The sequence below is a fragment of the Anser anser genome (assembly GCF_964211835.1).
Source record: "Anser anser genome assembly, chromosome: 2".
In the NCBI taxonomy this organism is placed as follows: domain Eukaryota; kingdom Metazoa; phylum Chordata; class Aves; order Anseriformes; family Anatidae; genus Anser; species Anser anser.
The window spans coordinates 148,729,571-148,742,762 of NC_139721.1; the positions used below are offsets into that span (position 1 = coordinate 148,729,571).

The window sequence follows — 13,192 nt, forward strand, 5'->3', positions numbered from 1 at the left end:
TCATATAATTGTTCACACTACATAATGTTCAGTGAAGGTCACGCTTCTGAAAAACTGATGACAGGTCTTGTTGGCCAGCCTTGTCATCTTCATATTCCAACAGCAGAATGGAAACGTCTTGGGTGCATTTCCTTGCCCTTTGGTGAGAAGCATTAGAACAGCTTTGCTTGGCTTCAGCTTTTTTCCCCCAGCAGTGTGTTCCTCGGGATGAACTGAGGCAGGTTGCAGACCTGAGACCTCTGAGGGACCCACTGTGGTGTATGCTGGGTGTTCCTCTGCCTCCCCAGCTCCGCTGGACTGAAATGTGCCCTGTACTTGATGCCAGGAAGTCAGAAGCAATGCAAGGTCTTTGAGTGTCGGACTCAAAGGGCTCTGCTTGCTGTCCAAAAAAAATGTTTTTCATTCTAAAAGTCTGTTTATACTCTCAGGAGAAAGAAAATTGGGTTTTAGAATGAATTTTTGACCATGCAAAAACAGTAGCATCACAGGGAATGTTGTCCCACATCTCTAGAGTCAGTGGGTCTGGATTCTGGCATGTCTGCTTGGTATCACTGGAGTCCTCTATAAAAACAAAGCAAGGGGCCAGTTGTGATTCTTGGGCTCAAATCTGTTGATCTTTTTTTTTTTTTTTTTCAAATGAAAAGTTCTTTTAAAACGTGGGGTTTGGGAGGGAAGCTTTCTGGGAGGACAGTTTTCTGCTGAATATTTATGAGTGTCACTTGTGCTGTGCTATGTCATGAGCGTGCTAGTAGAAAGGAAGGGAAGCATGCTCATCCATAGAGGCCTCACTGTGTCTTCTGTACTCCGTTCTTCTCAAGTCCTTCATAGCTCCCTTGTAGGACACAGCTCTTTGTTAAGGCACTTGCACAGTCCTTTCTTCTTCTGAATTCATTAATTCCAGATTGTAGGGTTTTTGAGTCAGATTTATGATTTGTAAAGAACCTCATAGAAGTCTTCCTTTGATCACAATTCTCCCATGTGCTACAGTTTCCTTTAACTTTTGTACATCTTTTAAGATAAGGGGGAAAGTACATTGATTAATACTACAGAAACCAATGGGAAGGTACCAATTTAAACAATGTTAAAAAAATGTTTTGGCTGGATAATGTTAAAGGTATGGTACTTGAAAAGTTGCTTCTGTTTGCTGGCCTTAGAGTTCCTTTCTGACAAGTGACATAAAGACCTGGCTTTTAGAGTAGACCATGTTCTGCACATCTCAGCTGTTTTAGGGTACTGTAATGAAGAATCATGCTTTATCCCTTCCAACTTTATTCTCATACTCACTGTGACAGAGCACTGGGATGTCGTCATTAACATTCTTTCTCACAAAAATACTTCAGTGGAGAGACGTTTTCTTTTGAAGTAGCTTACTGGCTCCTTACACTAGACATAAAGTACTCTAAAAAGGTAGTGGTAAATCTTGTGGTCTTTTATGCTGCAATTCTGTGATGTTTCAATGACTTGAGCTGAAACTTCTGTGTAGTGGATTTTACATCTTCGAAGGTTTAGTGTTAAAGCAGATGTGGCTATTGTTATTATCCACTGAAATCAGAGTATACAGTTTAGTCCTATTTTGGCTTGAAAGCTGTGAAAACTTCTGAGCAGAGAGTGTCCTGAGTTATTTTATTCCCTGTGCTTGGTGCATTCCATTTTTGAGAGACATAACCCCAAATTAATGTGCAGAAGTCTCAAATGGAAACTTTAGTACTAGTTCAGTCATATGTTTTTCCAAATATAAGATTGTGTCCTGGATGCTTAGCTTAAATCATGTTTTAAAATAACAATAGTGTGTAAGAATATACACAATAATGGTGAGAGATTGCTTTCTTCAGTCTTCTTCTTTTCTCTTTCTTGTATTTTAAAGTAATTTGTGTTCTCTTGCTTCATTTTACAAGAGAGAGATGTGGGACGTTCTCTCAGGTGAGGTACTCATTTAACTCTTACCAACTTCTGAGGGAATCTGTTTTTTAGTCACAATTGTAATGTTTGAGGGACATTAATTATGTTTGTTTTGTTTTTTTTTTTTTCATTACCGTACATCTAAATGGCTAATTTCTGTTACTAGAAGGAAGCAACCCACCAGAGTAAAAGGGAAGAAGAAGGACATAGGGTGCAGATTGCTGAAATTTATTTTCTAGGTTCAGTGCTGGGGCCATTGATCTACTGGTCCGTGCCTGGAGGATATTGTCTCTGTTTCTCTTCCCAGAGATTACATCAGTTCATTCATACAGGCTGGAGCAGCTGGAGAAATGCCGTCTCTGGTCCTGCTGGTACCAGGAGGGCGGCCTAGGCGAGGGAGGTGCAGCTCTGGCAGGGCCTCCACATCAGGGCCCGCTGCGAGCCCTCGCCGTGCCGGCTTCCCTCCGGTCACCTGTGCTTCCCTCTCCCGGGGTTTCCATGGCAATTGTTTTCTGCTCCTCTTTGATGTGCCTCCTTGAAACTCATAAGGCTTAATCAGACGTTGCTCCTTGCTGTCATTCTTTCAATTTCTTGCTAAACAACTGCGTGGTGGTTTTGTTGTTTTCCACCCACCGAGGCCATACGGGGTAGTTGCTCTGTCATGTCAGGTCGTAGGTGTAGTGAGGATGGTAAGGTTAATTAGTTTGTGTGGCTGCAGGCCTCCTCTCTGGCATGCCCTTGACAGGTGTGCTCTTTTCTTTACCTGGAGTCCCTTTAAATGATGAAAAAATGTATCTTCTGGAAAGAAGAAGTATGGATTGATTTCTTTAAGTATAGGACAGGTCATGAAATTAATGTGTGACACTATCTTTTTCCTTAATTTTAGTGGTGCTTCTGTGGTGGCATTGATAGCCTATAGTCTCCAAGTGTAAAGGGAAGGAAGCGTAATTTCACCAGATTATCTCAGGACTGCTGAAGTGTAAAACAACTGTTCTGCTCAGCTTAGATTTTGGATCATCCTTGAATCAGCATCAGAACATTGGCAGTGCAAACTTAACTTTCATTGCTTCAAAGGAAGGAAACTTTTCTGATAGAATAAACACTTTTTCAGGCTTGCTCCCTGTAGTGCAGCCCTCAAGCACTATTACAAAAGAAGCAACGGTGTTGGTTTTTCCTATTTGTTCATGGCAGATGCTATGATGCACGTTGCTCAGAAAGTAGCTGCTACAGCACCCGTCCTTCACCCTATTGTGGTTCTTGTCGCTATCTCAATAGACTTGTGAGTTGGAAAAAAAAAGTTGTTTTTCTTTTTAACTATTGCCACGAATTATGTCATTTTATCGTTTTCTGTTTTTATCGTGCTTATAATGAATTCTGACCACAAATCTTAAAATCTAGATCTCTCTGAAGTAAGAATTGCAGCAGAGTTTGGTGCACTTTTGGAAAGTTTATACACGTGACACTGAGACTTGCTGAGATTTTGTGCTTAATTTAAATAATGTTTTTTTCTGAAGATTTTATAGAACTTAAGCTAGAGGCCCCTGGGATCATCTGATCTGACCCACGTATGAATCATAAGCCCATAACTTGCATCCAGCTATTCGTAAATCAAGCCTAAATATATATGCAAGACTAGAGCCTGAAGACGTTTGACTGAAGTAATCTTTTAGGAAGGGAAAACTTTGAAATATGTTGAGTTCACATTTCTTGGATGTGGAGATGCAGTGCCTAATTATCTTTTTTTTTCAAATTCATAATTAAAATCTTTCTGCTTTCATTTTCCACTGCTTTTGTTCTGTTGTGCACTAGATTAGAGAGAACTTTTAGTGCTTTTTCTTCTCCCCCTGTGAAGACGTGTGAACTACAGACAATTCCTAGCTTTCCTTTTTGATCAGCTAAACGTTTTGAACTCCGTAAGATTCTCATTTTAAGGCATTTTCTACAGTCCTCCAGACATTCCTGTAGCTCTGTTCTTTACTCAACTGAACTTTTTCCTTATCCTTTTAAAATCTGCAAACTGAAGCTGTATTCAGTATTTTTTGTCTCAGTAATGCTTTTTAAGATCTTGTGTAGAGATTAGAAATCTTGCCTGGGCTTTAGTCCAAGTCTGAAACTGAACTGTTTTACAGCTTGCTTCTTTTTATGGCCATATTTGAATGCAGCTACCGTGGCTTCAGGAACAAAGTTTCTCACAAAGTCCAGGGAGAATCTCATTGTGGTCTTCTGGTGGGTGTCTTGAACTTCAGGGCAGTTACGTATCGAACTGAGTCACGGGCAAAATCTACCTCTTGTTCTTGAAGAGAAAGTGACTTTATTTTGATGTGATAAATCAGAATGCCTGTTATGACAGCTGTTATTTTGGCATGCTACTGAATGAGGAAGAGAATGCAATCTTAAGTTTAATTGCATGTATTTGTAACTTTGGTCTTGCCCAAGTACTCCGAAATTGTATAAATTGTTTTTCAGCATGTGATCTATTAGCTGAAGCATACCCAAGACTGACTTTGCTTTGGCTAAGCAAAATGAAGTGTGATCTTAAAAATGACATTTTTAATAGATGATTGTGGTGGTTTTACCCTGCTATACAGCTGAACTCCACCACAACCACTCTCTCACTCCCCCTCCTCAAAGGGAAAGGGGGAGAAAATAGGATGAAATGGGCTCAAGGGTTGAGATAAGGACAGGGAGATCACCCCCCCAATTATGATCACAGGTAAAACAGACTCAGCATAGAGAGATGAATGTAGTTTATTACCTATTACTAGCAGACTAGAGCAGTGAGAAACTAAAAGCAAACTAACAATACCTTCCCCCCTTCCACCCTTTTCTACCTCTTCCCCCTGAGTGTCACAGGTGAATGGGGAAGGGGGACTGTGGTCAGTCCCTGATGCTTTGTCTCTGCTGCTCCTTCTCAGTCCCTCTCTGCCCCTGCTCCACGCGGGGTCCCTCCCACGGGATGCCGTCCTTCCCGAACTGAGCCTGCGGGGGCTGCCCACAGGCAGCAGCTCTTCAAGCACTGCTCCCACACGGCTCCGTACCATGGGGTCCGTCCCCCAGGAGCAAACTGCTCCAGCACGGGTCCCCCACGGGCGGCAGCTCCCCCCAGACCCCCTGCTCCTGCGGGGGCTCCTCTCCACGGGCTGCAGCTCCGGCCCGGGGCCTGCTCCTGCGGGGGCTCTCCATGGGCCGCAGCCTCCTCCAGGCCACATCCACCTGCTCCACCGGGGGCTCCTCCACGGGCTGCAGCGTGGAGATCTGCTCCATGTGGGACCCACGGGCTGCAGGGGGACAGCCTGCTCCACCAGGGGCCTCTCCACAGGCCGCAGGGGAACTGCTGCTGCGTGCCTGGAGCACCTCCTGCCCTCCTGCTGCACTCACCTTGGGTGTCTGCAGGGCTGCTTCTCGCTCCTCACTCTTCCAGCTGCTGTTATGCAGCAAGGGTGTTGTATTTTTTTTTTTTTCCCCTTCCTTCAATCTGCTCTCCCAGAGTCCCAAACAGCATCACTCATGGCTCAGCTCTGGCCAGTGGCAGGTCCCTTTTGGAGCCTTCTGGAGCTGGCTCTGATCTGACATGGGGCAGCAGCTGGGCTTTGCTCACAGGGGCCACCTCTGCAGGCCCCCTGCTACCAAAACCTTGTCATGTAAACCCAAGACAATGACACAGAGATACATCTCTCTATATATCTTTATAGATATATATGTCTATATAAATATCTGTCTTTATTATATAGATTTATGCATGTGTATGTGTACATTTATAAATAGACACACACCTTAGGTTTGTAATCCTGAGAAGTCAAAAAAAAACCTGAAACTTTCATGGGGCATCACGCTGTCCAGTATGGGAGCTATATTTTAGTCCTTTAGAACTGGGAAAAAAAAAATCCGAACTGATTTTTGAACTACAAAGAGATCTAGGAAAATATTTCCTATCTGTGTAACATTTTTGGTGTGATTTTAAGGTCTCAATTATTGTTAGGTGGCTACAGGCTTGACTAATTCCAGTACAGAGGGATAAGACGTAGGGTTTTTTTTTGCTCTAGAATCATAAATTCTTAGGAATCTTGAATATGAGATCTGAACTGCAAATGATACTGTCATAGGGGTTTATGTTCTGGAAGAAAGTAGAGCGTAGCTAATTTTACTCTCAGTAACAAAATATACCAAAATCTTGAGGTGCCCAGTGTAGACAAAAGCATGGTACTGGATTGTGTAGTTCTTGGGTATGTTCCAGCATGCAATTAACTTGTTACTGTGTCTTAAGTGACTTCACTATTAAAAACATGCCATTAAGGGGAAAAAATGCATTTTTACTCTTTTTTTTTCTTCCCATATTTAATTAGCTTTACTGAAGCAACTTATGGAAATAAGTATTATCGTTGGCAAAGGCTTTAGTAATGTTTCACTACTTTAATGCCTAATATCTACACTTAAATATTTTAAAAGAATAAATTCTAATAATTTACTATTCTTTGTATTTATTATTGAAGATAATTATTGTAATCTTAAATTCTTTTAATATACTGGGTTGCTCTCTAAATCGTTGTGTCAATTGTTACTTGCTCCATCATTTTTAAAATAAATGAAATCCTTGCAGAAACTCTAAAACCAAAGAATCTGTAATTAAGAAGAATGTCCATTAGTCATGAACAAGTATTTCCTGGAAATAAAATTTATAGTGAAGGATTTTGGATTTGGAGAGACAATGACTTTTTTTTTTTTTTTCTTAAAAGCATTTTGGAATGCAGAGTAACTGCTAGAAAAAATACTCACTTAAAATCCTTCCTTTGTAAGGCTGTGATGAGTCACAGAGCAGACTGCTAGTAATGGATCAAATCTTTGTACAGATTTTGATGATTGAAATTCTGGCTCTCTCTTGCCTCTCTAAGAGTTGAATATTGCTTGTGTGAGTTTAAATCTCTCTCTATCGTCAGCTATTCCATTACAAAATGGGTAAAGCATTCATATTGTGGCTGTTTTTCGTGAATGCTTTTCAAATGCTAGAAAGCATTACTAAGATGACTAAAGCAGTATGACTCGAGGATGGAGATAACTTTTGGATGGATAATGTCCTTTGGTGACACGTTAGTAACTTCACATGCTGATAGCATTTGATCTCTTATGGCACTGTTTATAATGACAGATGTGTAAGAATTTGTTGCCAGATTCAAAGAGGCATTTATTTTCAAGCTGTACGGTAAATTAAGACATCTAAGGTCAACTAGCGACTGAAGTCTTCCTTGTATGTTGTGAAACTGTATCTGCTTTAATCTCCCAATATGGCAGCAGTGATGGCTTGGAGAAGTACGGTCCTGCTGGTGGCCTGTGGGGTGCTCGGATTTGCCTCGTGCTCTTCCTGGGAGGAGCGGGGAGTGGTGGAGTTGTCGGCACACACCACACAGCCAGGGCTTTTCAAGCCCCCAGGAGCTGTGCCGTTCCTCAAAGGGAGCAGGGAGACAGCCTCTCTTAGCAGCACTTCTTCTGGCCTTCTTCAGTCTTCTTCTGGCCACCTTGCACTGGGTGACCAACCCTAGATAGGTTATTCTCCTCTAATTTTTGTGAGGGCACTTGAAGGAAAAACAGGCAGATATGTTTGGCTGCTCTTTTGGGGGAGGGCATGAAAGAAGGGTCTTGGACAAAAGAAGACACATACTCTGAAGGGTTCAGGATGGATGGTCTGGGGCCCGTGGGGTGGGATGGAGCCATGGTGCTGCCTGGAAGCAGCGAGCTGCCTCTCCCAGGCTGGTTCCGAATCCTTGCTCTGGCCTCTGCAGCTGCTGAGGTGGGATCTTGCTGGCCACCTTTCAGCTTCTGCCAGAATAACAGTTCATGCTTTTTTTTTAGAAAGATTTTAAGTCCTCCATTGTTTCACTGCTTCTGCATAATAGTCTTTTATAACACAGGAATCTCAAATAGTTGCAACTTGACTGCAAGATGTGGCAATTGGTTTTCTTTCTTTTCAGCCCTGCAAGCAGACTGTAAACCCGTACCAGGCTGTTATTACTCCCCAAGCAGACAATTTTCTAGGCATGAAGGAGAGGAATGTTCGCCTCTTTGGGGGCAGTGTTTTGACAGTTGAGTTCAGCTGTATTTTTACCAGTCCTGTTTTGTTGACTGAATTTGCCTTGCTGTACTTTAAAAGATTTCATAGAAAAACTGTCTGTAATCATTTAAAAAAATGCACTTTTTAATGGTAATGTATTGTGCTGTTTGATGAAAGATTAATAGGATGATAAAAAGCAATATATTTTGCTGTTTTAAAATACTGATTACTCTTTGCTTAACGATTTGCATCTTGAATTGAGCTTAATGGAAAAACTATCCTGAAATGAAAAACAATCTTCACCAGCGCTATCTGTCACGCTGGGTAATTTTTCTTCTTCATCTCCAAGTCTAGATAAGCTGCAGCAAGTAACAAGAGAATGCTCTTTCCAATTCCCAGTCCTTCCAATTCAGAACTTCTAGTAGAATGGCCTACTTAAAATCTTCTCCAAGCTTGGCTGTGAAGTGTGGTTTCTCAGAGAATCAAAATGACTTTCCCTGGAAATCTTTTTTCCCCTCTCCTTTGTGGCTTTGATAATAATAATAAGCCCCCATTTCTAACTGAAGAGTTGTTTGTTTGGATTTCTAGGTTCTTCCTAGTAAGCAGGAAGGCCAGTATTTACTCCAAAAGTGATCTCCAAGTACCAGCAGCATGTCAGGCTGCTCATCAGGGCTACCAAGATGGTGAAGGGTCTGGAGGGGAAGGCGTATGAGGAGCGGCTGAGGGCCCTGGGTTTGCTCAGCCCAGAGCAGAGCAGGCTGAGGGGAGGCCTCATGGCGGCCTGCAGCTCCCTCACGAGGGGAGCGGAGGGGCAGGCGCTGAGCTCTGCTCTCTGGGGACAGCGACAGGACCCGAGGGGACGGCATGGAGCTGGGACAGGGGAGGGTCAGGCTGGGTGCTAGGGAAAGGTTCTGCACCCAGAGGTGGTTGGGCACTGGGACAGGCTCCCCAGGGCAGTGGTCATGGCACCGAGCTGCCGGAGTTCAAGGAGCATTTGGACAATTCTCTCAGACATAGGGTCTGGTTTTGGGGTGGTCCTTTGGGGACCCAGGAGTTGGACTCGATGATCCTCGTGGGTCCCTTCCAACTTGGGATATGACTATGATCACATGGGCTGCAGAATACAGGGAGATGGAAAGGAAACCAGGAGAGCACAAAGGCTGTGCTTGATTCTCAGTTTTTGTGAGTTTTCACAGAGATGGAGGGGAGACAGAAATGTAGAAAGCCTGGGTGAATCACCAAAGATAAACTTATCAATGCCCATAGGTAGTTTTGCATAAATGGCCTGTATCAAATGCGAGAGAAGGTGTATCTGGAGATCAAGGGAATGTAAAAGAACTAAGGTTGAAGCAGTTACACTGGGAGAGCAAGAAAAAAGATAAAAAGCTGTGTGCTATTTTTTAGCACCATGCTTTCAAGTGGATGCAAGCATTCGAGGGTTTTGAAGAATTGGTATCAGAGTGGAGTTTTGGAACGAGTAAATTCAAGGCATTTTAATCTTACTAGGGAAAATAACATTTCTCAAAGTTCATATATGCTGTGATAGATTCGTATCTTCAACCTGTTTTGAGGACTTTTTTTGGAAGTTACAGAAAGAAGTATGTTCACCTGTGAAGTGTCACAAAAGTTCTAAGCTTTAGTAATCTTGACCATTTAAAACAGTCTGGGCTAGACTTAACTCGTTTACATTTAGCTTCAATATCTACTAATGTAATCACATCTAATCATGGAAACCCATCTATCTACAGAGGGCTGCATATTTGTTTTATAATACTTCATGCTTCTGTAATTACATATAACAAGCTGTATTCCTGCGCTTAGCAGTGGCTTCAGGATATGGAAGAAGAAACTAATGGAAAATGGATAATTCCCAACTTCTTGTGTACAGGCTTCTCAAGTTGCTTTATCTGTTTTCATCCAAAAGCAAAGCAGCCCTTAGAACCCAAGTCTAATCCCAAAGCTGTGTTAATGCAAAGCATTTGCATACCAAAAAGAGCTACTTGTGTGAAGGGTAATAAAAAAAAAAAAAGGACTTCAAGATTGATGTTGTTTTGCAATAATGTAAAATTGGTCTTCTTAAAAATAAGAAAACCTGAGCATACTGCTGGATAATCATAAATGTTTTAATGTGCTATTTTTTTATTTGTTTCTTTCCAGATTTGAACATGGAATTCAACCCATCAGATCATCCACGGGCCAGTACGATATTTCTCAGTAAATCTCAAACAGATGGTAGGTTACTGAATTTATTACAGTATTCACTACTGCAGTTATCTATGAAGTCTTTGTCAGAATGCATGTGATAGCTACTTAATATATAATTTCCCTCCCCCAAAAAGAGGCTTTTATAGGCATCAGATTAGAGTTGAAAGAAGCCAAACCTTTAGTTAATTATTTTGTCATACTCAGCAGTAGAAGATACAGATTTGAGTCCTGTCATGCTGAAATTATAAGATCCCAATAGTCATTGTATCAAAACTACAAATATAGGTAAGGCTTAATATATTTTAAAAAAGTATCTGTGCAACTGTTTGTTTTTTCTGTTTTTGTTTTCTTTTCTTCTAACATGCTGAACAACAAACAGGCCAAGCTTCTTGGAAATAAGATTTAGAAGCATTTTCCTGAAAAATGACAGTTTACATTAGCTTAGAAGACAGTCCAAAGTTTCCTCTGATATAGCTGATACTGTAAATGAGTTCAGTACTAAATTTTAATAACAAAACAACCCTCTTCCCACCCAAATGTTCTGTCTTTTTCTCTCATTATGGATTTGATGTAATCATATATTTGTCTGGAGTATTTTTTTTTATTATTTTTTATTCATAGACAAAATAATCTCTCTGGAATTTACATCTGTTAAGCAGGCCTCTTGATAGACTTAGTAGAATAGAAGCCATTTACTCGGGCTCTTTCATTCCCTGTTGGACATGTATGACATGTTGTTTTAGAAGTAGATGAGAATAATTGATGCAAAACACATTATTTTCTACCAAGACTTTCAAAGCAATTTCTACATTGTAATTCTGACTGTATGAATTCTTTGTCCTTCTTTCTGTTGCCTATAAATGCCATTTCTGATTTACATAGTAAATTGCAGTGTCAAGGACATCACTTTAAAAAGAAAATGTAGTTTTCAGATACTGTATATTTCTTGCTAATTTTTTGAGCTTGACTAGTACAAAGAGGATACATTTAGGCCCTGATTGAAGAGTTGATTATGTGAGTACATCTTTTGCCCTTCAGATTGTCCTGAATTCAGCCCTAGTTCTGTCAATGCCTTATTATGTAGTTTTGGATGTGATTTACCATCTTGGTCTGCTTTGGTAGTCTGTGAAATGAGTATGATAATATTTCCATAGTATACTGTGTTGTCAAGATCGATGTCTATTTTATAGTGTTTTGAGATTGTATAATCCCATATGGATGCTACATGTTTCTCATTGCAGTTTGTTGGAAAAGAAAAATGAAAAAACAATTCCAGGTCCACCAACTTAAATTATGACCGTACCTGGTGATTATTCTGACTTGTAGTAATAGCGTTTAATTTACTGCAAGATGGAGTTAGCTGTAAGAATTTTTTAATATGACAGTTTACACCCGTGCTAGGGTTGGCCTATGAAACCTTGTTCTAGCTTAAGTAATATGAATATCTTACGTGGTTTTGAGTGAGAATAATGAATTTATTGAAAAAATGCAGAAACTTTTTCAACAAGGGTATAAGATCTGTTCAACTATCCTTGATCAAGGTGATAAAAATGCAAAGGCTTGTACAAAATAAATATTCTGCAAACAGTTAACTACTGATGTATTGCCAAAAATCATCCCATTCTGGTGGGACAACTCACTATCATAAGCATTTTGGCATTTTGCTTGGCTGTACTCTGGGCCTGTCATGGAAATAAGTGAGCTGATAGGAGTTACCATACTGTTCATAGATGTTGCCTAACACCCCAGAGTGTGTAGGTTTGTATTTTGACAGCCTTCTGTAGAGCCTAGGGGATCCCCAAGGTGCCTGAAGTTAGTGTGGGAGAGCTGACCTGGCAATGCTGGAAACACCTAACCTGGACATGTAACTACTTCTCTCCATTACATAAATAGTGTTGGGCTGTCCTGACAGTAAACAGTAAATGAAAATATATTTATAGACGACAACTGCAGATGTTTAAGATACATATCGGAGAGCTGAGGAATATCAAGACTCGGGGTTTCATCCAGGATCCAGCTGTGGCTCTTGAGTGTCCATTACATATTTCTATAGTGGGAAAGGGCCAGTCCACAACTACAGGCAAGAGTAATGTGGCAAGGTTTCCGTCAGGCAGCTTCACATCTGGCTTTCTGGTAACCCACATTTGGCTTTCTAGTAACCTTGTATGCTTACAGCCTCACTGGTAAGCTTGTTGTACTGCCCTAGTACAGGAGCTGCACTCTGAGCTGCTTGTGAGCAATATGTGAGTGAAGAGCAACAAGTTCACTACCCCAAATACAGTGAAACGGGACGTGGCATCTCTGGATGTTACATGGTCTGAATTTCCCGTTGTTCTGTGCAGCTTAGATGCCGTGCTAAGGGCCTGGACCTGTCCCGTCCCTCACAGTCAGTACTCTGCCTGCACCCTTAATTACCTGAGAGTTCAGTGACTCTGAAGAGGAGTTGAAGACACAATAAATATTAATTTGATACCTAACTAGAATAGCTTTTAAAATGCTTCCAGCTCTTTGTAGGAATTTACTAGGTGCTAAATCTTACATGAGTGATTCTCCCTGTTTAGGGAGATAGTAGAGAATCACCTTTTATTTCTTTAACTTGTGTGAGTACTTTATGCAAGTTCTTGTTTGTTTGGTGAATTTGGCCTGTAAACAAGATGAGCTAGGTGACTGAAAAGCCATGCACTGTTCAGTCCATGGTTGTGGTTAAGCCAGGGTTTCCAAACCTTAGCATTCCAATAATGTCACTTCCTTTCCTTGTAATAGCAAGAGGACAGTGTTTGCTCTTTCAGGGTGCTGGTAATGGTCTTTCCTATATGTGGGTTACGGCTGTCCTGTTTTCCTAACTTATATTAGGCCTTACACATTGAATTTATTGGCTAAATTTTGCAATATCAGTGTAACAATTGGCTTTAGACAAATAACATTCTGAAATTATATTTATACAGTGGATAGGAGTGAACTAGGCTGCATTTTGTTTTTATTGTTAAGCAGGATGAGTCTCCTGTTTCTCAGACAAGACAAAATAAAATGATCTGCAAACAAAAT

General features: G+C 41.0%; 1 protein-coding gene across 3 annotated transcripts in view; it reads left to right on the forward strand.

Annotated features, from left to right (window-relative positions):
• CCNY (cyclin Y) overlaps positions 1–13,192 on the forward strand; it is a 126,428-nt gene that overhangs the window by 66,926 nt on the left and 46,310 nt on the right. For all 3 annotated transcript variants that reach the window (XM_083827359.1, XM_083827361.1, XM_083827360.1), the window contains exon 2: positions 10,100–10,174. In XM_083827359.1, the coding sequence (XP_083683485.1) occupies positions 10,100–10,174 (75 nt within the window). The remainder of the gene's footprint in view (positions 1–10,099; positions 10,175–13,192) is intronic.